Source organism: Ambystoma mexicanum, chromosome 5p (assembly GCF_040938575.1).
Source record: "Ambystoma mexicanum isolate Mex_15411 chromosome 5p, UKY_AmexF1_1, whole genome shotgun sequence".
NCBI classification, from domain to species: domain Eukaryota; kingdom Metazoa; phylum Chordata; class Amphibia; order Caudata; family Ambystomatidae; genus Ambystoma; species Ambystoma mexicanum.
The window spans coordinates 383,936,603-383,963,216 of record NC_090930.1 but is presented as its reverse complement, the minus strand read 5'-3'; the positions used below and the strand labels follow the sequence as shown (position 1 = coordinate 383,963,216).

The 26,614-nt window shown below is 43.2% G+C and overlaps 1 protein-coding gene across 1 annotated transcript in view; it reads right to left on the bottom strand.

Moving 5' to 3' along the window:
- Positions 1-26,614, bottom strand: part of LOC138480534 (uncharacterized) — a 1,133,492-nt gene that overhangs the window by 187,879 nt on the left and 918,999 nt on the right. The window contains exon 10 of the mRNA XM_069612286.1: positions 13,228-13,308. Within this exon, the coding sequence (XP_069468387.1) occupies positions 13,228-13,308 (81 nt within the window). The remainder of the gene's footprint in view (positions 1-13,227; positions 13,309-26,614) is intronic.

The following is a 26,614-nucleotide window of genomic DNA, read 5'->3' as shown; positions in this document are numbered from 1 at the left end:
GGGTTACCGCTGGACTTGTGATGAGGCAGTTGGTCTTAAGCTTAACTATGCCTTGCGCAAATGTGAAGGAATAATAATATTTAGAATATATATTCAATGAAAACAATTTGTTAAAGGGAGGTTAAGGTTACACGTAACAACAAAAAACCTCAGAAATTTGACAGTTATGGTAAGCTAAGCAACCATAACTCGTGCCAGCACCGTACACTGCTAAGACTAACACCCAGCACATCAATGATGGCATCAAAACATAATTTTTGCAAACTTTTGTGCAGATTTGTCAAATGTCACCATATTGCAATATGTTGGAACACCCCCTCTGCTTTTGTTGCCTCTTGACAAAACAGCAAAACCATTCAGTATCAGGTCTAGAATAAAATTCCAAAATGTCATGCAGTTTCATTAAGTGGTGGCACAGTTATAAGCCATCTAAAATCTGCTTTTCAACAACCCTGTAATGCACAAAAAAGCATAGATGTCCCCGAACATCTCAGATGTTTGTGAACAGTCAAGAAAAAACAAATCTGTTTTTTAGCTTTTTAAGTCCATATATCACCCCACCCTCATCACCCTGTACCTCCCCAACATAGTTCAATTAGTTTGACAAGTGCAATGTTGTGTTTTTTAATATATTTATACCAGGATGCCCACGGACACCATTTGCTGTCTGCGAATCCAACATGGCGGGTGTTTCCAAAAATCGGACGCACCTCACGCTTTTCACCATCCAATCAGTGGGCCGAACCCAAATATTACTAATTTTTTTTACCTACTTTTTTGTCATTTTAATAAAAACGACCAGTGGTTTGGGCTGTAGGAGTGAGCAATTGTTTTTTTTTTCATTGCGCCTATGGGAAAAAACACAGGTGTTGGGACCCTTCTATAACTTTGACCTCTCTTGACAAAACCTCACCAAACTTTGCAGGATAAATCTGATGGGGCCATATACTCTATTTGCAAAGTTTCCTGAGGATCTCATGAGGATTCGTTCGTTGGGGGGGGGGCGAAGTTATAAGCCACCCAAAAAGTACTCTTCCTATGGGTTGACCAACTTAACCATAACTACAGCGCTGCTACCACAGGCCCTGTAATATGATCTACATCTCTTGTTTTGATTTCGAAGGCACTGCACTAACCCCAAATTTTCCTATGCATTTTTGGACATGCCATTTGGTGAACTCAATACCTTGGTTACATTTATTTTTTTATGATTAATTATTATTATAGCTCAAAGAGCTTTATCATAATACATTCACAGTTAAATTCATACAACACAAAATATTACAGTCATCAAATATATACAGTAATCTTCGAGTTTACACAATCCATATATTTCATAAAATGTCATATTAATTACATAGAGCACCTAAAATACCATACAGCTATTAGTTATATAAAATATGAATGATAAGTGGCAAAATCTCACTCTCGGCATACCACCATATAGTTTGTGGCTCATGGTTCGTGGATCATCATAATCCAACAGTACATTAGGCACATTTAAAGCTTTTTTGTCATTTCTGACATATGTCCCTACCTTTCCATATTTTATACGTTCCTTTCAAACATTGAAAAGTTCAATGTGCATTGATTTATGGCCTGAATTCAAGCAATAGCGCCAGGATGACTCTCTTTTAATACTGTTGGGGTCAGAGACCTAAGCCCCCATCCTATCCACGTATACTGGGCCATGTTCCTTACACTCCATTAAAACACGCTGAGCCGTCTCCAAATAGTGCCCAAGCCCACAAGAGCGGCAGTACCTCGTCTCTTTTGGAATTTCCTGCTCCGGGCCGAGAACCGACAGCACAGGCAATTTGCTGATTCTCAGAAGAGCAAGAAACTGCACAACTCAGGAGAAGAACACAATAACAAATATCCTTGCAGGGCTTTTTAACTGTGGACGAGTTGTTCCATAATGGTATGATAGCCGGTTAAAGTTGCTAAATGTACACCGTTTTTGCACCAATCCAATTGCTCAGTTTTGCGGGCCGGCCTTGATAGTCTGATCATGTAGACCTCCCTCCAACACAGGCTTCCAGCTCACAACGGTAAAATCCCTGCATACCAAGGAGGATAACGTTTCAAATTTGGCCGAGAGTAGGTGCTTACCTAGTAAATCCAACAGTGGAATTGTTGGAGACTTACAGGACTTTAGATATAATACGCATCTCCTTTTAATTACCATAGAAGAGAGAGACGTAAGACCCAGCTCAAGGTGTATGATTTCAATTGGGACACTAGGACCCAGCCCTACCATGTTCCGCCAGAATCTACCCTCCTGGGCTTTAACCATGAGAGGTCCTTCAAGCTGAGTGCCTGCAGGCCAAACAGCAATGAAGTGCAAACGCATTGTTGGTAAAGGGTCAGGATGCCTTTAAGGCTAATACCTGATGCTGTCTGCTGTGAGAAACTCATGGTGACACAAGTAAGACAGACACAAGTGCACACAGTTCAAGGGTGTTTATTGAACAATGAAACTGGTATGCAAGTTGGAAAAATGCCTAATCTAAACCAAAATCTAAGATGGGGACAGGTGTTGACCATCAAAGGAAAAATAAGGCAGTCCTAGTGGTGTCAAGTCAAATAAAAAGGGCCTATACTAAGAAAACCTATTGCCAAACCTTACAACTAATACAACGGTTGTGGGGTTAAGTTTCAAGAAATAAAGAAGTGTTCTCAAATGATAAGTCACGAGGCGGTAGTCTGGGTCTTCCTTCCCCACGTTTTGTACATGGGATGAGATGGGAGCTTGGAGCACAGTACAGTATCGGGCCTTCTCAGCAAAAGACGACAGTCATAATGACAGTTCTTAGGACACACTCTCGGGTTCGTCTAGCAAGAGAAGACAGTTCATCTTTAACCCTCAAGCTTTCCATAATCAAGGCCGTTGGTGGCCGAGTCTCGTTTCCTCTAAAAGTCTCTTGCCTTCGGGGCCTGATGTATTAAAACAAAAACAAAAGTTCCTTTAACAAATGAAAGTTTGTTCCCTATATTCGTTGGGTGATGGATTTATCCCTGGGTCCCACTCTTTTGGGCTGACCCTTTTCAATTGTAATCCATTGTACAGATAGGGTGATGGCTTCACCCCTGGCTCCACCTCTTCTGGGCTGACCCTTTCTCAATCGTATTTTTTTGCTTCTCTTATTCTGTTCATTTAAACTTTGGTTGATAGCTTCACTCCTTGGATCTCCCTTGTTTGGGGTTGAACCTCTTTGACTGCCTGCACTTGGGTGATGACTTCACCCCTGGATCTCCCTTGTTCGGGCTCAAACCTCTCTCGGCTGCCAGTGTTGTGAGTATTAGCTTCACCCCGGATCTCCCTCATCCGGGCTCGGACCCTTCTTGCCTTTTTATCTTCCCGGATGAGGGCTTGGACCCCTCTTACTTTTGTATCTTCTTGGGTGATGGCTTCTCCCCTGGAACTTCCTCTGTCGTGCTCTGATCCCTCGTCACTTTAATGGGTGTCAATTCCCTTGGTTTCTCAATGTTCATTTTTGCTGTGGGATTCATTTCCCTTTCTTTCACAGTTCTTGTAGATCAAAGTCTTTCAATTGCACATGGATTTTGCTTGACCCTCTGTTGGACCACTTTAACCTATTTGGCTGACCTTCCTATGGCCTTCAGGTACATGTAGTTTCTCCCGTATGGGGCCCGACCAGAGACTCTCCAATTAGCACCCACGTGGTGCAGCTTTCCCTCTGCACCCGGTCTCCCCTTCACACTTTTAACAGTTCATTCAAAGTTCAATAGCTTTGGTTCGAAGCTTGCCACTCCTGCGATTGTCACTCAACACAGCCGGGTCCTCATCGTTTCTCCCCTCGACTCACCAGTTGTGATGAACTGCTTGGCTTCTGGCTTCTCTGGAGTCAGGGCAAGTACCACGGGCACAGGAGCTTCCCTCGCTCCTGCCTATTTGCATAAGCTTGCCCTGTGTACCGTTGACATCTGCTGCAGGACACTTGTGCTATTGTTTATGTTCTTAGGCTTTCCTCTACAAAGGTTCTGTGGGCCTGGGATGAAAAGGGCAAGGTCACTTCTCCCCCTGCCAACATCCTGATTTCTGATGCTTTTCTTCTTCTTTTGAACTGCCGTGTGGTAGCATCTTGTCGTGCTGTCTGGTGTACTCCCCTTGCTCGCCTTGTTTGTACTGCACTCTCCTGCTCCACGTTTTATCCCTGCAGGGAAAAGAAAGGGCCATCGGGTGTCTGTCATTTGAGTCAATTGACTGACTTTGCCTGACCCTCAGGTTGGGACATGTTAGGTACACATGTTTAACATTACAAGTCTGATGTCTGTCACAATGTGAGGAAGTGATCAGGGTGGAAAAGGAGGCTGGTAGAGTTCCTGAATCTCCTACGGGGTAGGACGGAAAAGATGTATTGTCCGATTGTCTAATGTGATATGATGGAGAAGGAGGAGAATGACCGGGATGTGCGATAGAATATAGGGGATAGTGGGAACGGTAGTATTCTGTCATAATATATTGGGATCCTGGAAGATGGCACGCAGTGTTCTGTCAATGTGATATACTGGGGAGTCGGGTACGAATAATTAGAGGGACGTGAAGGGGAATGATGGGGAGCATTTGGATAGGGAACAGAAAAGCAAGGATTCTGAGAAAGATTGTTTCTGAATACAACAGGCTACGTAATAGATTCAGCAGAGGTGAAGGGGATGGTAGACTCTGGAAAGGGAAGTTGATCGGGTGGAAGGAAGGTTGATTTACTAAAGCCTACAAAAGCCTTGGGACCTTGTCCTCCTAAAGCCTTTCTCTAGTATATTAACATGTCTCACCTGGGGCATCTACCAGAGTACAACCCCAGGCTCTCCTACCCAGGTGATCCTCCCCCACTGGCCCATCCCCGGGAACTGGATCCAAAAGCGATGGCTGTGTCGTGGCCACCTGAAAAAGGGATTCCTGAGGTCTTACTGGGAGAATACCCTCAGTTTTCTCACACCACACAGATCGAAATATCATATTTAATTTAGATATAACCTTGCACGTTCTTATTTCTTTCAATTCAGCATAATTAGACCTGGTGTTAAATTCTACTTCCAGGTACTTATAACTGTGCACTCGCTCAATGACTTTTCCATCGATAACCAATGTGAGAATCGTCACCAGTTTATGTGAGAGGTGCATTACCTTCGTCTTATCAAAGTTAAACAAAAGGTCATGTTCCAAGGCATAGTTTTGCAATCCTCTCACAGCTCATTTCAACCCTGCGAAGGTATAGTCGAAAATAATAGGGTCATCAGCATATGATAAACATGAGACACTGACCCCCATTAGATTTGGTGGGCAGTTGTGTGCCTCTTTGAGTGCTTTAGGGAGCTCTGAGAGATATACATTAAAAAGCACTGGGGCAAGGGAACATCCCTGTTTGACTCTTTGATTGATACTGATTGGGGCCGATATTAGGCCCTTGTTATCAAGTCTGACTTGGACAGAGGTGTTCTCATGAAGGCTCATAATGGCCAATAATAAGTCCCTTGGGCAGCACAGCCACTTTATTTTTACCCAGAGTTTGCCCTTATTGACCGTATCAAAGTCAGACTTAAAATCAATCATCACCATGTAGAGACCAGGTCGGTCTTTGGTCTTAGCTCCCTTGGTCAGCGAGTCGAATAGCCATAAGCATTGGGCAGTGCCCGAACCTGACCGAAAACCCATTTGGAAATTACTAAGCAAACAGTTGGATTCCGTCTAGGTTACTAGTTTTTCCAGCAGCAAGGATGCAAATGTTTTACCGGTTGCGCCTAACATTGCTAATAACCTAAAGTTTGTGCGACATGTTCTCAGTCCCTTCTTATAAATTGGGACCAGAATAGACCTATACCACGATGCAGGGATCTGCTCATCCGGACTCACTTTGTTAAATAGGGAATACAATATTCCCCTTCAAAAGGTTAGATTCTTTTTTAATATTAGCTTTGATATCCTATTAGGGCCGGAAGCTCTAGAGTCCTTTAAAGAAGAGATTTTCAGCATGATTTCCTTACGAGAGAAGTTGATGCAAAGTTTCTCTCCTGATAGGATTGGATTCATGTTTGGGACTGCTGGATCATGAAAAGTATTCCTAATGCGGTTCACCCACTAATTTTCCTGAATAACAAAGAGCTTTTGAGGAGGTATGTTGGAATTAAAACCTCTCAGCAGTTTCCAGAGCTTTTGCGAATCCCCATTATTCGCAATAATGACTAAATATTGCCACTGTGCAGTTCTACCCGAAGCCAAGCAGTCCCTCATCCATCTTTGGTATCTGTTTTTAGCCTTCTTCATTGTGGCCAAAGCATCGACAGGAGTGCTATCCTGTTTCCTAATCTTGTTTAATTCATGTTTTAGTGATTTTTTTTGGATTCCTGTATTGCACTGTCAAAGCAGAATTTCTTATTATTACTGAGTATGGAGAAGTAACTTTTTTGTACTGCTATCGATTGGGTGGCATCCTTAGTCTTTCCTTCTACTCTATTAGCCATTAAATCCACGTCAGGAAAGAGCTCTTATCTGTCCAGCGGATTCTACAACCAGCGGGGTTTCATTCCAATTGCCCAACTCGCCCTTGTTACTGAGGGGTAGTATCCCTGCTATGTTTCAAGTAAGAATGGCATGGTTACTGAAGTTTGTGTGTGTGAGATCCTGCTTTCTAATATGAGTAATCACCGGCGTATTACAAAAAACGTAGTCCAGGGTAGATTACTTTGTCCCAACCCTCCATGTACTAATTCCTCGAATATCACCCTTATCTCTTCCATTAAGAAAAAAGCAGTCCCAATCATCCAGAGAATCAACCCAGAATTTCCCCTTAAAGTTGCCTTTTAGTACAGGATTGATAACAAACTTACTTTTAACAGAATCGGCTTTGTTGATTTTATTAAGGCAATTACATTGTGCATTACAATCGCCCCTTGTATATATTTGTACGGATTCATCAGAGTTCTGGATCCCACCAATAACATCAAGTACTAAATCTACAATGTCATCAGTAGCCACGAGGCCAGGAGGATCATAAACATTAATTACATTAATAGCCCCCAACTCAGTAATTCCTATCACACAAACCACAAGTACATGAGGGCTATCAGATTTTGTTTGTAGTCTTATTGCCTTCAGATGGTTTCACACTCCCACAATAAGACCTCCATAAGGGCGGCCCCAGAGTCCTTTCTCTGCTGATGCTTGCACAATTTGTAAGCCATCAATCAAAAGATCAGATAATAACCATACTTCCTGAAGAAGGAATATATTGTTCTGTATCAGGAGATCCAAAGACCCCCAAGGCTTGAAGAGATGTACAAACCCTCCAGTGTTCCAAGAACTAATGGCCAAATCTCAATTTGCAGCTGTTGCACTATTACCACTGTTTAGGATCATCAACTCAGTATACCGAGAATGTTAGATTGTAGAGCAGAACTGGTATTAGACATATTTCCAGTGTTACCTATGGTGGTAATTTTGGCTTTGATGTTTCGAATATCAGGCTGCTGGATCAGTTCCATAATAATGGCCTCCGCAGCAACACCTGACTCATAACCCAGGACTGCATATCGATCTTTGTAGGATCTAATCAGTTGGGCGGTTTCATCCATACAGCAGTACCTTTTGCTAAATTGGAACCTGGGATGCTTGATTGGCTCAACAAAGTCATGAGTGTACAGTGGAGCCAAAGGCTTTCTTGTTTGTTGTATTACTTTCTTTTGCTCGTTTATTAATAGGGGCAGTCTTACGAGCATCCTGTGAATTGTCATCAGATTGAATTTGTTTGGGCTCCAAGTTAATTACTGGAGCCTTACAATGTAATCTTTTCTTTTTTCTTCACTGTGTGCGGGTCAGGTAAATGGTCGAAGGCTCACTAGGTAGTTCAGCCGTCTCCTCTCCCTCAAGTGTAATGCAATCAGCATTATCTACTACACTTGTTTCTCTCATTAGGTCACTAGAGTGGGCTAGATTTTCAGATGTATAAGGTGTGGCTGTAGCAATCACTTCATCCAGGGCTCTATCATCCTCAGCACCAGGGACACAGTGACTGGTCAATACAGTGACCGCCCTCAAAATCCTCCCACACAACTTCAATAGCACTTTCACAGTGTACTGTAACATGGATAGTTGAGCATGGGTCGTGCACTGATTCTCCAGGTTGCCATCGGAAGACACATTAGTGCCCTCCTCATCAGTTGGGCACATGTTGGGTGAAACTGATAAGCTTTGTCCCATCTCCTCCAATACTTCCAACTCAGGAGTGTCCAGAGCAGACAGGTTACCCTCCACCCCCATTGGATGGTATTGTAACTCCCCAAGATCCTAAATCTGTTGGTGTTGTTGGTCATTAGGGGCAAGGGCATCCCGGAGAGAATAACACAAGGCCAGCAGAGAATGATTATTATCCATTGCTTAAAAGGAAGTGTTCAAATGGGAGGAGTTATTTGTTCTACTAGGTAAGTCATCATTGGTGAGTGGCTGGGAGGATACAGTCAATGCTGATAGCGGTAGGTTAGATTTTGGATCCTACGAGAAGTATGAATCAATGGTACCAGTAATACGTTCTCTATTCGATTTTCCACTAGGTGAGCTGGTGGCACGTGCTCTAGAGGTGTTTGCATTAATTCGTTTCACTCTGATTCGAACACCAGAGCCGATAAGAAGCATGTTTCTTCTGTTTATAGTTGTTTGATCTCAATCCCATTTTCCCAGGCATTTCAGAGCGAAAGTGAAGAGCAAAATATCAAGTTCCACTAATCTGCACCAGTGGGATCACCACGAAACCAGTTAATAGTGAGTGTGTGTCAAACTTAAATAATACAATAACACAAAAGAGCCGTACACTCCAGGCTCTTAAGTTGCAGTTGTGATGTGCAGTCGCCACAGAGTAGTAGTAATAACAGGCTGCGCCAGGCTGTGGCTCTCTGTTCAGACCTGGAAAGCCACACTTCGGATGAGCAACCCCGCTTTGTAGAAAGCTAAATATGTAAGAACTTATCTAAAGAACCATGTGTGGTTCTAGACCAGCTCCCACTCCGTCGATAAGTCAGGGTAATTTTAGGTCAGCTCTCGCTCCAAGTTTCTTAATGCAGCCAGACTCTCCAGACTCTCCAGCGCAGACTGTGGCAACTGTGATTAACTCGCAATAACTCCACTGCACTCTGCTTGGAGAGAAAATGTTATGGCAGGCTCCTCCTTCTCAGTCAGCTGGACAAGGCAGGCATAGAAAGGAAAAACATACAGGCAACTGTCATTAACTGGCAACAATTCTGCTACGGTTGGAGCCAAGGTTTTATGGTGGGCTCCTCCTTCTCTGTCAGCTGGATAAAACAGGCGTAGAAAGGAAAAAATACAGGCGGCTTTGATTAACTCGCAACAACTCCACATAATTTCAGGTCACTTTTGAGCATCAAGATGATAAGAGGTGGTAGGAGAATCGAGCTCCAATCAATAAGACAATTGTGGAATTTAAAACTAGACTCCTGCCTCTATTTCAGCAGGAGAGGCAATACACACATGAACTATGGTTCAATGTTATTTGTCTCTTGCTAATACTGCTGATTTGATGTGTTTTGACATCGCATCTTTACTTGTTGAGACTTAGGTTGCTTTCCTTTATGATCCGTAGTTGCTAGATGGGCCCCAGGTGATGATGTATTTGCTCTTCAGTGGTAGAAGAAACTATACTTCATTTCATGCTTTTTTGTCTATTGTGCAATAAAATGTTTTCAATGGTGTACAGCCTTTAATAGGGATTGATCATTAATCTGATGTATACAGTGTTGGCTGCTTTCATTTATGAACTGAGATTGTTCTATGATATGTTTTTACTTTTACTGAACTTTTATTTTATAGCGCTACAATTTAAATTCAATATTAGGCGAAACATAGCTGCTGTGCAAGTGGGCTAGCTGATTTGCATATGGCCTTTCCCCTTTTTGTAATTGCTTTGCAGGTGAAGAATGGTGGTCTGGGGGGGGGGGTTCATAGAGTAATGTCAGAGGTTAAGATTCACTGTAAACCTTCCAATCATCACCCCTTTGGTTTGCTGTATATCTGTGTATGCCACCTTGTGAAATCTAAACTTTGAAAGGATTTCTTTGTCAAGTTGTCCAGTAAGAATCACGCAGATATCAATCCAAGTTTGCATATTTCTTAAGTGATGGAGGAGTTCAGTGAGATGAGGGGCCACTGAATGCTACAAATAGGGGGCAGGGCTGTCTACGATAATCTTGAATGTGTCTTTTTCTAGAGTCTGAACAGAGCAAGCGATGTGTACCCCTTTTACTGACTCTCCTTTCATTTGTAAATCATACTTTCATGTTTATTAAAAACACATATTGGAGGTCGTTTTTACTTATTGGTGTAATTTGACCGAGGGGCACCATTACATTTGCATTGCAACGTAAATGACTTTCCACCAACAAATGTTCATCATTTGCTACACAGAATGAAAAAGTGCAGGGCAAAAGACGGCATATACGTACGTATGCCTCATTTTACCCTGTACTTTTGCACTCAGCTGTGCAAAGTATTTAAACGTTGCCTGGCATGCTCGCATGGCAGGCAGCATTTACTTTTAATTGTGACGTCACTTGCCAGGTTGGGCAGGGTTTCATTTGAATTGTAAACACTGCTTAACTTGTGCATATGGTAAGCAAAAATTGTAATTATAATTCCTGCCATGCATGCTTGTCAGGCAGCATTTACAATGGAACCCTATGGGGTCTGCCGTCTTTATGCTAGTGCATAAAGCAGGAGGACCCCAAAGGGATCTCCAGCATATGCGATGGCATGAAATCCATCCAATGCGATGGCATGAATGCTCCAAATTCTGGAGCATTTTTATGGCAGAGAGAAAGGAGGTGGCGGAAACTCAAGTGGCACTATGCCATATAAATGACTGAAAATATGGCGGGGCATGAATCAAAAGCATTAACGTCTTACTCAAGGCTTTTACATCTTCCATTCACATTATGCCACTATAGAAAATGAGCTCCATTTAGTTCATGGGCACACATGTATCCATATAGTTAATTTAGATTTAGTTTATGTTTAATTTAGTTTAGACTACAGCAGTTTTCAAGCCCACATTTCGTAAAAGGCCTGTCTGTTGGATGCTCCATTATAGCCTCAATACTTTTTGTCTTTTCTATTTCATTTAACTTTGCATTTCTCATACTAAAACAGGCTGCACAAAGCCAGGATCCTGTTTCCTATTTTTGCTAAATCAGAACCAATAAATATCCGAGTATTACATGTAAAATGAATTAGATGACATGTATGTGAATGTTGGAATGCAAATAGTTTGATTAAACATCATGTGGAAATGTGTTGTTGAACTGTGTCTTAGTAACATTGGGGTCCTTTTTTTTCTTTTGCAGTATATACTTTTCTGAATGTCTTTAGACTTCTTTGTGTCATAAGTATAACATCAAATCCTTAAATATTAAACACTAAGAAATTGGGTTTTATTATGATTCCCATCTCTTTGCTTTAAGGACTGGTGTTGCAATCAGAACAATAACTAATGATGACTTCCCATGAGTACCTTGGGTTCAAAGGCTATTACAATGGATCTATATATATAATAGTGAATTTAAATGGCTATGTAATAGCTTGGCATAGTAAACACAAGAATATAAAAAAGAAATCCGGTTTAGGGAAGATCTGGGGGTTACAAGAAAGAGGGGTTTAAAGATGGTGACTTCATAACCTGACCTGCTCTTGTAATGTGTTTTCCATCCCGCTTAAGCTCTAAACTCTGTTGCAAACCAGCCACATGCCTGCACATGTTTGACTCTGGTACGAATAGTGAATAATTAATTAAAACCTGTCACAATGTATGGTGAGCTCCACCAGGCAAATTACTGGTGGAAGTTAAATGCATGCTAATGGTAGTGTCTTGGCCTCGGAGCCCCACATGGCATAACAATAATTTAGCGTTTATATAGTGCTACGAAGCCAAGGCTGTGTTTGGCCCTGCCGGGATTCGAAGCTGCTCAGTAGGTTCTGCACAGTTGTCAAAGCGAGCCCTCTACTCGCTGTGCTATGGGACTGGCTACAGACAAAGCACACACAAAATGTGCTCTGTTTCATACAATTTAAAATGTTGAAAACTCATTAGTGATACATACTGAGTACATGCATAATTAGCAATTTTTACTGATCAAATGTACTGTCAGTTGTGCTCTCTGCTATGGAACATTGCACCTGCGGCCCTGGACACGTACTCCAGATAATTCTCGCACTGTGGATACTGGTGGCAACAATTGGGTAAAGGATGGAGGAAAGAGAACACCCTAGCAGACAGCTATTCTGAATTGTTGAGCCCTGATGATGCCACAGATATAGTTGATTTTGTTTGGCAATGTAGCATCAAGTTGATAAATAACAAGAGAGAGAAAGGCAGCTCAAGGAAAAGAGAGAAAGAAAGAAAGAAAGAAAGAAAGAAAGAAAGAAAGAAAGAAAGAAAGAAAGAAAGAAAGAAAGAAAGAAAGAAAGAAAGAAAGAAAGAAAGAAAGAAAGAAAGAAAGAAAGAAAATAAATGGAATAGAGGGAGCGACATGATAGAAGGAATGAACAAATGCAGTAGAGAGAGAAAGATAGTAGGATTGTGAGAAAGAGGAAATGCAATTGCCGAAAGAAAGAAGAACAATGGAGTGAAAGACAGTCAGATAAATAAAGGTTGAGTGAGTCGGTTTCAGAGAATTGAGAGACACAGATGTAAAAAGAGACACAGGTAGAAAAAGAGACAGAGGTGGAGAGAGAAAGGAAGGAGGATGGAGAGTGAACGACAATGTAATTAATAATGGAGAGAGCATGGTGGAGATAGTTGAGATGGAGATTAACTGTTCATTAACTGACAATAAAGTGTAGTGAAAAATTAAATGATGGCAAATATCTGCGTGACCCCAGCAGGTATGACTCAGTTTTGATCAAGAAGAAACTAAATTAAAAGAAACATACAATTGGTGTTAAGCATGTTATTTTTCTAAATAGCTGTGGGATCAAGTACTATAGAAAGTACAAGTTCTTTACAGCTCTTCTTATCCACATCATTGTCATTATTATTATTTTCATTATTTATTATTTTCATTATTTATGTATTATTATTATTATTATTATTATTATTATTATTATTATTATTATTATTATTATTATTTATTTATTTGGTTGACAAAATATAATGAAGCAATTATTTATAAGAGGAAACATTTGAAAGGCTGAACATAATTTACCACCTTCTGCAGTTCTTTCATCAGGGCCATTCTCATCTGAGTCATCATCATTATCATCAAAACGTCTGGATTCAAATGTCCTTCCTGGAAGAAAAGAATCATATTATGTTCGTATTCTCAATTTATTATATCAGACACATGAATACATATAACTATGTTTTATTAAATGTCCTTGAATTATAAACAATTGGTGTGTTTTGGCATACAATTATCTGACCTACGAATACAAATAATAAATCAAATAAATAAATGCTTAAAATAAATAAATGCATAAAATAAAAATAAATGAAGAAATAAATACGAATTGGCATTTTCACATAAGAGTCTAGCTGCTAGAAGGAAAACAGATATTCCTCAACACAATGTCTCCTCAGAAACCAAAACAAAATAAGTATTGACACAATTTTTTCCTTCTCAGTTGTCCCTCAAATGTTCATGAGGATTTGGGGTTAAGCATCCAGCACTAATCGTCTTTCCAGTGGTCCAATAATCGTAATTCAGCTTCCCTCCTCTTGGAAACTTAAAGCAATCAGCTTTGCCACCGTCTGCAGAATGATTATTTGTTGTTGGGTCCCTGCCAAGAGTTGTGAAAGCATATGGAATTTTGCTTCAAGTGGTAGGCTGGCCAAGAAACCCAGGCCCAAGTGCTCACAGTGTTGCTCTCATAGGACATATATCTTCACAACTTTGGGTTCTGAAGTCTACACTCTGCAACTCCTGTATAACTCTCTTGTGTCCCTTGCCCTGGCCTACCTCAAAGCCTTGCCATGGGTGTGTCCTCTCTGATCATGGCATTTATCCCCTCAGATCGTGGCTCCATCACTACCCTTCTGTCTTGGATAATTCCCATCCTTTTCTTTCTTCCTATCCTTACTGTTTCTGGGCACACAATTCCTGGGTATCTCTTGGGTATTAGAGTCTTCTCTGGTATGATCCCCACTGACAGTACCTGATTTTTTCCACTCGCATCCATCTGATGTTCTCCTCCTGCTGCCTCCTTAGGTTCTCCTGTCATCAGCTTTGGTTCTCCTCCCATCATGTTAAGATCCCCTGTATCCCCTGATTTTCATCTCCTGTCAACATTTTTAATGCTCTGCATGCCACCACCTGCCATTATTCTCCTGCCACTTGATGTTCATCTCCTGACATATCTGTATTCCCTCCTTCTGGCACAACCAGCAGCATTTCCATTCCTTCCACCCCTACAATCTGCTGTTCATCCTTCTCCCTCTCTCACCTCCAGTGCCCTTCACACCTTCCTCTTGATCCAGTCTTGGATGTCCAGTGGATACTTGAAGATCAACCCATCCAAAACCAAATTCCTACTCCTCACCAACAACATGGAACACCCAGACATACGGACCTGACTATTAACCATGAACTCTGAGGGCTCCAACCCGAGCTCACCTCCTGTTCCAAGTTCTTCGGGTTCCACATCAACAACCACCTCTCCTTCAAGGCACACATAGATAAGAAAACCCAGGGAGCTTGTATCAGCTCTCCCTCCTGCAGAAAGTCAAGCCCTTCCTCTCTCCAGACAGCTTTAGATCCACCGTTCAAGCAATGATCCTATTACAACTGGATTGCGGTAATGCACTCCTCAAAGGCTTCCCGTTGTCTGATTGTGTGCCCCTGAGAAGTGTCCTACACATGGCTGCACACCTCATCAAGGGTCATATATATGACCACATCAGCCCAGCCCTCATCGACCTGCACTGGCTCCCACTGCATACACAAATCCCCTTCAAGTCTTGCTGCATTATCTATACGGCAGTAAGTTTCAACGGAGAAGCATCACCAGTTGACAGCGTGCCACGAGAAGCCAGGACACATGAAGACCTGACATCCACTGCTGCAAAAAGGAAAGGACCATAAACAAGCCTGCTCTGCCTATTATGGAACCTCCTACCCTCTCAACTTCGTCTTCCAATCTCCTCCTCTTTGGTGACTTCAACATCCACCTTAACTCCCTTGAATCATCCACCACTCAGTTGTGTGTTCTCTGTGACTCCCTCTGCCTTTCTATTCTCCCTTTCGGCCCGACCCACTCTGCTGGTCACACTCTGGATGCCCTCATTGCTGGAGACATTTGTATCTCTAATCCGGTCACCACCCCCCTCTCCTGGCTCGATCACTCTCTCCTTTCCTCCGACCTCGGGCCCCTTAGACCTCTATCCAAGCCACCCCAGCACTGTCATCCGACTTATGAAGCGAGTGTCAGTCAAGGCTTTCACCTCCACCTTCATATCCCCTCAAACCCCAACTTCTGACTCTCCCTCTGACTCTGTTCTTGCTAACCTGCACCTCTTCATCTCTAACACCCTTGACATCCTTGCCCTTGTCATGATGATCCATCTAAAAACTGTCTTCAAGAACAACAGCTGATACGACTCTGATCTAGCATCTCTGAGACGCAAGTGGAGAGTTGCTGAATGGAAGTGGTAAACCTTGGACCTACCCTCTGACAAACTGATCTGCTGCCTGCCCACATCCAAGCCTGATCTATGGAGCCACTAACAACACAGCTGAAGTTTTGAAAATCTGCAAGCTGAATTCTCCACCTCTCTTCTTCCTTCCCAGCTCTCTGCACCCCTTTGGCCTCCCATTAGACATCGAAAACTCAGTAGATCATGTCCTCACTCTGACCCACCCCTATCACCAATCCTGTGTCTGCTCCCCTGCCTCCCTTGGTTCCTCTCTTTCCAACACCTCACTCTCCTCCTGCCTGCCCATAGCACAGGATGAGGTCTCTAAAGTGGTCCACTCTATGAAGGTCTCCTTTAAACAGGTGCTACCCTGCTCTTGCATAACCATTAAGGACAATATCTCTTCTCTCACCCCTGATCTTGCTGACTTCTGTAACCACTCCTTCACCACTGGCACATCTCCCTCAATCCCTCAAACACTCCCTTGTGCACTCTCTCTTTAAAAAAACTGTCTGCAGTTCTCTCCTGCCTTGCTAATTATCACCCTGTATCCACTACCCCCTTCCTGGGTAAACGCTTGGAGAAGCTGGTCCTCCCACAGCTGACCCTGCTCACTGATTTTGTTGATGGCCTTCATGACCATCAATCTGTAGTCCAGGCATCCAGAGGCATCTAAACTTTTCTCCTAAACACCTGTGAAACCATGCTCGCAAATCTCAACTCCAACTCTCCCACTTTTCTCATTCTCCTTGATCGCTCCTCTGCCTTTAACACGGTCAACCATTCTACCCTCATTAAATAAATCCGTGACAGCCTCAGCATCCCTGGCTGGGCACTGGATTGGCTGACCTCTTTCCTCACTAACCACCCTTCCTCGTTGCAAATGGGCCCTTTCTCCTCCACCCACTCTTTCTCTACCTGTGGCATCCCCCAGGGCTCTATTCTATCGCCATGGCTCTTTAATATCTATCTTGCCCCTCTTGATCAACTGATTTCCACCTAAATCCCCTCAGTTCCACTGTTATGCTGATAACACAACGCTTTCCTTCAAACTTAACTCTAGTATATTTTCTTCTTCCTTTCTGATCACTGACTGTATGTCTGCCATTCAGTCATGGTGTGCAGCCAATGATCTATGTCTTAATGCCAGTAAGATGGAGATCCTTCTCATTGGGACACCTGCTCCATATTTTCCTCCTACCCTCTAGCCAGCCATCCTATGAGACCAAAAACCTTGGGGTCATCCTTAAATCTACTCTCTCCTTCACACCTCACATCAGCTCCACCTCCTCAGAGGCATTCGTCCTTTTCTCACCTTCGACAAGAAGCTCAATGTTTCTAGAGCTCTGGTCCTCTCCAGGCTGGACTGCTGCAACAGCCTCTTTCTTAGTCTCCTGTTTTCCTCCCTAGGCCCCCTTCAGCTAATCCAGAATAGGGCTGCAAGACTTATCCTTGGCCTCAATCCCAGGGACCATATAGCTCCAGCTCTAAAATCTCTCCACTGTCTCCCAGTGGCTGGAAGGATCACATTTAAGACCCTCTGCGTCATCCAAAAGGACTTGTGATCACGTTATCTCCAACTTTCCCTCCCTAAATACTCCCCTGCTAGAGCCCTATGCTCCTCTAAATCCAACTCTTTGACTGTCAAACACTTCTCCAAGCAGAAAGTGGGGGGCATGTTTCTCCCCTAGGTTGGTGCCTCCCTGTGGTACAGCCTCCCTGCCCTCTGAGACTTGATGAAGACCTCCTTAAGGTCTGGAAACTGCTCAAAACTGTTCTCTACTTCTTTCCCTTCCGTGTTGATCACCCCACTGCTGCTGTGACTGATGGCCTGATCCTCATGAATCTCAGAGGATTCCAGGCCATTCTTCCCAGTCGATACCAGCCACCCCGCTTGGTGGCTCTGTATCCCACCTCTTAGGTTCACCTGAGGTTCTCCTCCTTGGCTCCCCCTAGCACTTCCTCCCCAGGCCTTCCATCAGCACTTGTCCATTCCCCCCCTCATTCCCCCCTTTCTACTGCACTTTTCCTCACTGCACTTGCACCTCCAAATGTTGCATGGCCTAGTAGGAAGATGACCATATTTTACAGTTTTGCCATTATTATTTCCCCTGTTCCCTTCCCATTTAGCCTTGTGGCACTTCGAAACACAATTCTGTTGTATAGGGCGCTTAACTAATGCTCAATAAATAAATAAATAATAATAAAAAAGAACTCAAGACCCAACTACTTCAAGGAGTCTCCCCTCCTCAACACGTAGGCCACCACATCATCCCTCGCACCACCTGACTCGCTAGACGCCGCCCGCCCCTCTCACCCCGCCATCCGATATAGCTGTACCCCTCCTCTGTGCCGCTCTATATCCAACCCCATGCTGTATATCTGTTCTGTTGTTAACTATGAAAAGTGCTCCGTTATGCATCTATATTGTTGTATACATCTGTAGGTCAGCACTCAATAATTGGCATAATAATAATAATAATAATAATAATAATAATAATAATAATAATGATAATAATAATAATACTGCCAATCGCTTCTAAATAGGCAACTTAACCCACAATTTGCTTGCTATAGTCTCCAAACACCCACACTCTAGCGTGCCCATGGCGGTTTAATATATTTGGCTACTCACACCCACAGAGTTGTGCTTTCTTTGACTGTTTGCACCTGGGTGGACTTATGATTCTCGCTAGCAGATTGGTTTCCCCAGGCATTCTTAACCACAGGAAGCGGAGAAGCTTCTGCATTTTGCTGTTACAGTGTATGCTCAAAGAGCAGTAACTGGAGTAAAAATGTGATCACATTCTCTTTTCTTGCCAGTGGATGTCACTTCTCGGGGCATATGTATGGGACATTGGGGAACCAAGAACCACTCCACCACAACCATCTGCTGATTACAAAGGCCAATTGGATACTGTTGATACATGTGCTAGTAACCTGCTGACTGTCGGACACTAAGTGGGCACCACACCCTCCATCACAGCAGCCTCTAGGTGTCACTCAACTGTCAGTGTGAAGACTGTGCTTGATCATATGATTTCAGCATGACATTTGCTGCAGAGGGAAACAACTCAAGTACTTCCCCACCAACGCTCTTGGAAGCGGATAGCACAGAAATGGAGGGATATAGTTACTGGAGGAACTCTAGAGGATTATGAAGCCCACCATCCCCCTCCCCAAGGGGTATTCCCATTATGTGAAATTCCACCAAATCTAAGGTGGCTAATATTCTTGCACTCTACTTGGATTTGTTTGCATTTACTTGTGGTTTGCTTATTTAATTGTGCATGGGAAAAGGATCCCATCGAGGTGCAACCCATTCAAACGAGTAAATGCGCACTTTCAATGCATGTCAGCCTTCATAGTGGTAGCACATAGGGTCACAAAGGGGGCATACAAATCCTTCTGTAATACAACATTTGAAATCTCTGCACTTCAAATAACAGAAGGTGATGTTTGCTAAGGGGCTATTTCTTTGCTAATCTGGACTCTGGCTCTTATGTCAAAGTGTGAATATTTCATATGTATATATATATATATATATATATATATATATATATTCAGTGAAAAAACTTTGTTAAAGGGACGTTATGGTTAAGTTGTGCTACTAAAAACCTATGAAATTCAGTGAAAAAACTTTGTTAAAGGGACATTATGGTTCCAAGTAAAACCGAAAAACCCTTGAAATTCGCCAGTTATGGTAAGCTAAGCAACCATAACTCGTGCCACCACCGTGCACTGCTCAGACTAACACCCAGGACATCAAAGATGACATCACAAATGTCATTGATGACATCACTGATGGCCATGCACCCAACATTCTATACCCTGGCCACAACCACCGCAGCATATCACACCCATAGATTCAAGCATTTCAACCATTTTAATGTCCGCGGGCACAAGGAAGTTCCTAGAACACATTCAACTTGCCAGAGGACGATACGGACAGCGTCATCAGGACACCCCCATTTTCTTTATGTATGAACATTTCAGGACAACGCGAGTGTTCTTAGAACACTTTCAGCTTGACAATGAACAATACAGACAACGTCTTCAGGACACCCCCTGCGAACATTCCAGGACCCTGCACGTCTTCTTAGAACACTTTCAACTTGACACCGAATCCATTCTGTTTATTTACGAACATTTCAGAACAGCCGTGTTGTCCGCAGACAAATCAAACACAAAAAAAGCGTCTAGCACATAAAAAAAATACAACATTGCACCTATCTCATACTCCCCCACCCTCCCCAAACACTCTTACACACCAACACACTCCACTAAATACAATTTTTAAACCAACTTTCACCTCGCTGTCGGCGGTCGTCTGCGAATGCAAGATGGTGGGCGCCACCAAAAATCTGACACGCTCCATGCCCCACGCCGTCCAATCAGCAAACACGTCGGATGTCTGCGGACATCGCGCAAGCCGCTCGGCCAATCGGGGCACTGTCCGTGGAGCGAACAGGGAAGTCTGTCCGCGAAGTGAACGGAGATATCACTAATTTTTTTGCCTTACATTTTGGTCATTTTAAAAAGAAATACTGGTGTAAATCCGTCCAGCGGTTTGGGCTGTAGTTTTTTCCCTTTATGTCTATGGGAAAAAACAAAAGTTTTAGGACCCCCCTATAACTTTTCCCCCCCTTAACCAACCTCTCCAAACTTTGCTAAAAAATTCAGAGTGGGCCATATACTTTTTTTGCAAAGTTTGGTGAGGATTCGTCCAGAGACAGCGAAGTTATAAGCCACCCAAAAAGTGCTCTTCCTATGGAAACACCAATTTAACCATAACTACATGGACGCTACCACGTCCATGTAATATATATATATATATATATTCATATATATATATATATATATATATTCAGTGAAAAAAACGTTGTTAAACGGACGTTATGGTTAAGTTGCGCGAATAAAATCCTATGAAATTCAGTAATAAAAATGTAGTTAAAGGGACGTTATGGTTCCAAGTAAAACTGAAAAAACACTGACATTTGCAAGTTATGTAAGCTAAGCAACCATAACTTGTGCCACCACTGTGCACTGCTAAAACTAACACCCAGGACATCAAAGATGACATCACAAATGTCATTCATGACATCACTGATGACATCACAACTGATGACATCACATGTGCATTTACTTTTCATGAAAAGTCTGTACAAGGGATTTTAATAGTAATGTTAATGAAAAAGTGTGAAGGATTATTGGAACAAATATCATGAGGTACGTAGTGCATTGCCTCTCCGCAACTGCCCGCTGCACGTGTGTCGCACTTTTAATTAGTTCGGGGACCGAACACTGTCCATAGAACACCTGTGCGCATGCGCACAACCGTCACTGTGCATTTGGTGTCCTGTGGACAGCCGTACCATTTGTGAACATGTCTGCGACGTCATCATGTGACCGCACCCACGCTGACCATGTGTCCTTATTTGCGGACACTGTCCGGGCCCCCAAACATTTAAAAACTGCTTTTTTGAGCAATCCAAGGTATTTTACAGTAAAGTTTCACCATTGCACATGTCCCAGACAATGTCCCTGCCAATCTACATACTTTTTGGAACTTTTTGAGCCCGTTCTTGGTGTTCTAAATGTTCGGGGATGGCGCGGGTGTCTGCAAAGTGCACCGAAGCACCCCTATAAAAGGCCACACCCCAGAGCTGATCGTCATTCTGCTTTTGGATTCCCAAGATTTACAACAGGAAAATTGGCTCCTCATTCCTAATTCCTGGTTATTAACCTTCCAGATGGCATCCCAATTTGCTTCTTCTGCTACTGCCTCCGCATCAGCACCCCCAACCCCTCCACCACCACCACATCCCCAAGGGCCTGCAGAGGGGAACAGGCATGGGGATGCAGTGGGGATGGATGAAGAGGATGAAGAGGATGAGATAGTGGAAGTCCCTACTACTAACACTCATCATGAGTCTTGGGTGTGGCATTTATTTACCACCGTGATGGAAAGTCAAAAGCTCATGCGAACAAGGTGGTCTTCACTCAGTGCCGCATGGTGCTGAGTCGTGGCAAGGCTGGTTCATATAGCTTCGGCACTACATCAATGAAGCGACACCTAAAGTCATTCCACGGTGGGGCTATTCATAAGGTTGTACCTTGCAATAAACATAGTAGGTTGAGTTCCTCTGCAGCATCCTCCGATTCTGCTACTGTCACCACAAAAGACACTCCTGTGGGACAGTGCATCCCTCCAGCTGCCTCACAGGCCATTCATGATGCTGTTGACCCTTACGTTTTGATGGTCACAATATTGTACATGTACTGCGATGCAGTACTCTGCAGTGGGGAGAACCTTCGGACTGCTTTCGAGACTGTGGTTAAGGAGCATGAGAAGGTCTGCAACCTGCCTGAATAAGGCCCACCCTACATCTTCCTCTCTACACCTGCCTGTTCGTATCCACGTGGTTGGTGTCCCTTTCGTACCCTCCTTTCCCCTCCTATCCTTGTGTGTCATGTTTAAAAAAAAAAAAATGTAAAACAACAAAAACAAAAAAGGCTCTTTTCAGAGCCACTTTTCACAGTTTAAAAACAGAAGTGACAAATAAATAGTGCATGGCCATGTGCATTTTTTAGAAGTCTGCGGACATCTAAAAACTGTGCAGGTCTGCCCTCTCACAACCATTGCACTGGGAGGAAGTGGTGGCTCTTAAAAGAGCCTTTTTGTGGTGTTGTTTTGTGTTTCAAAAACTTCAAATGGTCAGCACCTACTGCAAAATGGATTGCTGTAATTCCAAAAAAGGTTGCAATGCATTTTGTATATTTCACAGAAAAATCTGATTGCCAGCATAAGTAAGATACTCGATCTCTGCGAAAAATGTGTGTGCTACAAAACACAATATTTTCATTCTGAAAAGAGGACATACCAACATCTCTCAAAAAGGCACAAACAGCCTTGTTAACATTGCACCTTGCTTTCTCCATTTGTGGACCAAATGAAAAAGAACGCAGCCACATTTGTCTCTGCGCAATACAGGAAGAAATTACTCTGGAGTTTGGATACATGTCCAGGACTTTCCCAAGTCCTTCTTTCATTGCAAATTGCAAAGAGATTCCAGACACTTGTTCCCTCCACAATGAATAATAATAATGTCTGGATGCGCTGTGTCACCAAAGAAGCACAGAGAGGTACCAATTCCACCCACTTTATTCCACGCACTCCATACCAGTGCACTTCCACATGAGAGAATCCAAGATGTGCAGCCACTCCATAGCTATCCGCATGCACCTCCAACCAATTTATCCACAAATCTCCCAAAATCCAAACAATCTGCTTTCTGAAACACACAGCCATGGTTATCTGCTCTTATCTCAGGAAAAACACCTGCTGACAAACTCTCTCCTTACACAACACACCCAGTAAACTTTATTGACCAATCCCTTCTCTGTTCAGTCTCATTTGCATGCCCCGGAACCCAAAATACCCTGTATGTAATACGCGCTGCCCGCGAACAACCGCACTGTACGCGGACAAATTGAAAAATCTGAGCATGGGGAATGAAAATTTCAATAGTGTGCCCCACTTCCCCTTTGAGGTTGGCTATGGAACAAGCCTTTTTTTCAGATGCTTGGGAAACACCTTTTATTTTGTATTCTTTTGTTTTTTTCTTTTCTTATTTTCCTACAAAAATCTTCACATGAGCTTCTCTAAAACAACCCTTATGTTCCAAAACAGCATGGCATTTCCCATAAAAGATAAAGAAATGCCATCTTCTTAAAATAAACAACATTATCAGACTCAATGTTCTCATTATTACACAAGAACATACTAGCTCTAACCATGAAAGCAAACATGCCTCGGTTGATTGCACACCTAGCAATATTTTGCTGAGGACAAAAAACACAACTATTTTCCCATACTCCTCTAGGTAACAAAGCAGAAAAAATGACCTTGGCATTTGGAAGACTTTCATGATTGCCTGAACCAAGTTTTGCAGATCTTACAACAAAGTAGGGGCACTGACATAGCCCAAAAGCATAGAACCACAATGTAGGACAACTACATGTGGACTATGAAACCTAGCCGTATCCTGAAAAACTACTAGAATGGCCTGCAAATTCAAATCAGGGACAGTGTTCCACACCACATCCACTCCTTTTGTGTCAAAATGGTTAGCCACATTCCTAGATTCAGCATACTGCTCCAAACCATTCAAAAACATATCTCCAACCACCAACACCCTGATTTTCTGCTCCTCTGCCATTTTCATTACACACAGTCCCTCTCAATACGAAGCAGAACCTCAACACCTGATTGACTAATCCTGAAAGTACACCCCCGCTTCATGCTCGGGAACCCCGGATGTGGCATGTCCTGTCTGCGAAAAACCACGCTGTCCGTGGAGCATGTAAGTAACACTGGGGCAGCACTTCTACCCTTTCCAATACACTCTCTGTACCACTTCCTCATTGGCTACTGTTAAGCACCCTACATCTAACTCAGTCATCACAGATCAGCATTTTAGATGTACTATTGATCACTTTCAGTACAATTCGGCTGTGACTGGAAAGGACCTACAGCAACAACTACTATAAAGCTTCCCAAGATTTCTACTTGCAGATTCATGCACATCCACATTCATGAACACAGACTACAGGTATGAATATTTTCTACACAGTACATGTACACCTCTTCTAGTAATACAATACAATACATCCCGAGAGCATAGCTTCGCGGCAACGTGCACGCCTTGAAAGCAAAACGACACGAAGCAACACAAATTCGATCCCCGGGTCCGCGCTTAGAAACCTCTGGATGTTTAAGCGCATCATAAATACGCAACTAAGACAAAATAATTACGCAACTAAAAAACAAACAATTCCTGTATCAGTGCCTTGATGCCCACTGGCTGCGTAAGTGCGTAAGTGCTTTAAAAATGTAAAATAAAATAAATAAAAATATGAACAGAGTAACTGCCACTTACCCTGTATAAACTGTAAAATGAACTTACTGTCATTTCTATCACCTACAATGATGAAGTGTCAAATGCAAACCTTACAGATCTCCAAATGTTTGTTTACACACACACCTATCTAAAAAAATATTGGGCCTCATTACGAGTCCGGCGGTAACCTGCCAGTTTTTCTGGCTCAGTTACCGCCGGACTTGAATTACCATTCCGCCTCCGTGATTCCCGGAATTACTGGGGCATTACAACCCCAGTAACCCGGGAATTCCAGAGGCGGAATTCGGTAAATCCCCATTCCCATTGAGTCCCATAGGACTCAATGGGAATGGGGACCTTGGAAACACCAGCACCATCTCGTGATGGTGCCGGTGTTTCCACGTCCGCCTGCAGGCGGGCAGTGTTAAACCCCGCCAGGTCATACCTGGCGGAAATGGCACCTCCGCCTGCAGGACTTGAGATCAGGCGATCCGGAAACAACGGTGGCGGCAGGTTTACCACCACCGTTATTTCCGGACCGCCTGACTCGTAATGAGGCCCATTGTTTCATATTACAAGATGGGAAAAATAACAGTATGATATGATATGATATGGTATTTGTAACGCGCCTATACACAAGTGTTTCAAGGCGCGACGAGGCAGGGAGGGAGGGAAACAAGGGGAAGACAGACAAACGATCCTACTAGGCCAGGTGTCATTCAGATCGCGCAAGTGCGGAGGTAAGGGGAAAAGGAGGAAATGCAGGGGGAGGAGGTGGGGGGGAAAGTGCAGTACAAGGTAAGTAGCGTAAAAAATAATAAATAATAAATAATAAATAAAAAGGGCCAGCTGGTGGCAAGTGTGAGGTAAGTGCAGAGCAAGTGCTGGGAAGGGGGCTGTAGGGATACAGGGACAGTCCCACAGTGCAGGGGGAGCCAGGGAGGCAGTGCAAGTGGAGAGTGGCTGGGCCCTGGACCGAGGTTGCTGAGAGTGGCCCAGATGCAGGTTTAGTGCTGAATTCAGTGGGGAGTTAAGCAGGTTTAGCAGGGGAGAGGGAGAGAGAAGGCAGAAGCGAAGAGGAAGGTTTTGAGGTGCTTCCGGAACCGGAGATGGTTCTCCTCAAGTTTCAGGGAGGCAGGAAGGCTGTTCCAGAGGGAGACCCCTGCTGCGGAGAGAGATCTACCCCCAGCTCGTTGCTTCGAGAAGCGGCTGACCATGAGGGAGTTGGAGACGGATGAGCGAAGGGCTCGTGAAGGAAGATATTTAGGAAGAGAGAGTTGAAGGTATTTAGGTCCCAGGCCCCAGAAGGCCTTGTGGACAATGCAGAGGGTTTTGAACTTAATCCTCGCAGCCACTGGGAGCCAGTGAAGAGATTTCAGTCCTGGAGAGATACGGTCCCTGGGCTTGAGGCCAAGGTCAAGTCTCGCAGTTCTGTTCTGGATAAGTTGCAGAGGGCGGAGAGTGGAGGCAGGCAGATTAAGATAGAGGCTGTTACAGTAGTCCAGCCTTGAGAGACTACTGTATAAAAATGACTGTCCAGTGTATTATAAAATTACACGCAGCCAGGATGTGTACATACATCTTCATTCAAGCACACGCGCACACAATATCATTAGAAAGGCTCCCAGATCAAACAACACCACTGCCTCTACATGAATTCTTTCTGCTTTATTTCCAACACCTTCACAAAGCCATACATTGAATGCTTTTATGTCAATCTCTGCCATTTACTCTGTAAAAATCGCGAAAAATGCATATGATTATTTCTTCTATCTCTTAACATCCATTAACATAACATTAAAAAACAAGTGTGCTCTATATGATAACTATTATACTCATTTCAAAAACATATTCAACTAAAAGATTCTAAATAAAATATACAGAATGCACATAGGCAAAGCAAAGTGCAAAACAGTGTGTACATTAACAAAAGTGCTATGAACACAGAAATTCACTAAGTTCTTTCTTTTACAATTTCAGTGAAGACCACTCTCCTGAAAAGCAGCAGTGTCTAAAGTACGAACAAGGACTTAGAAGAAACCTACTATTTTCATACAAAAA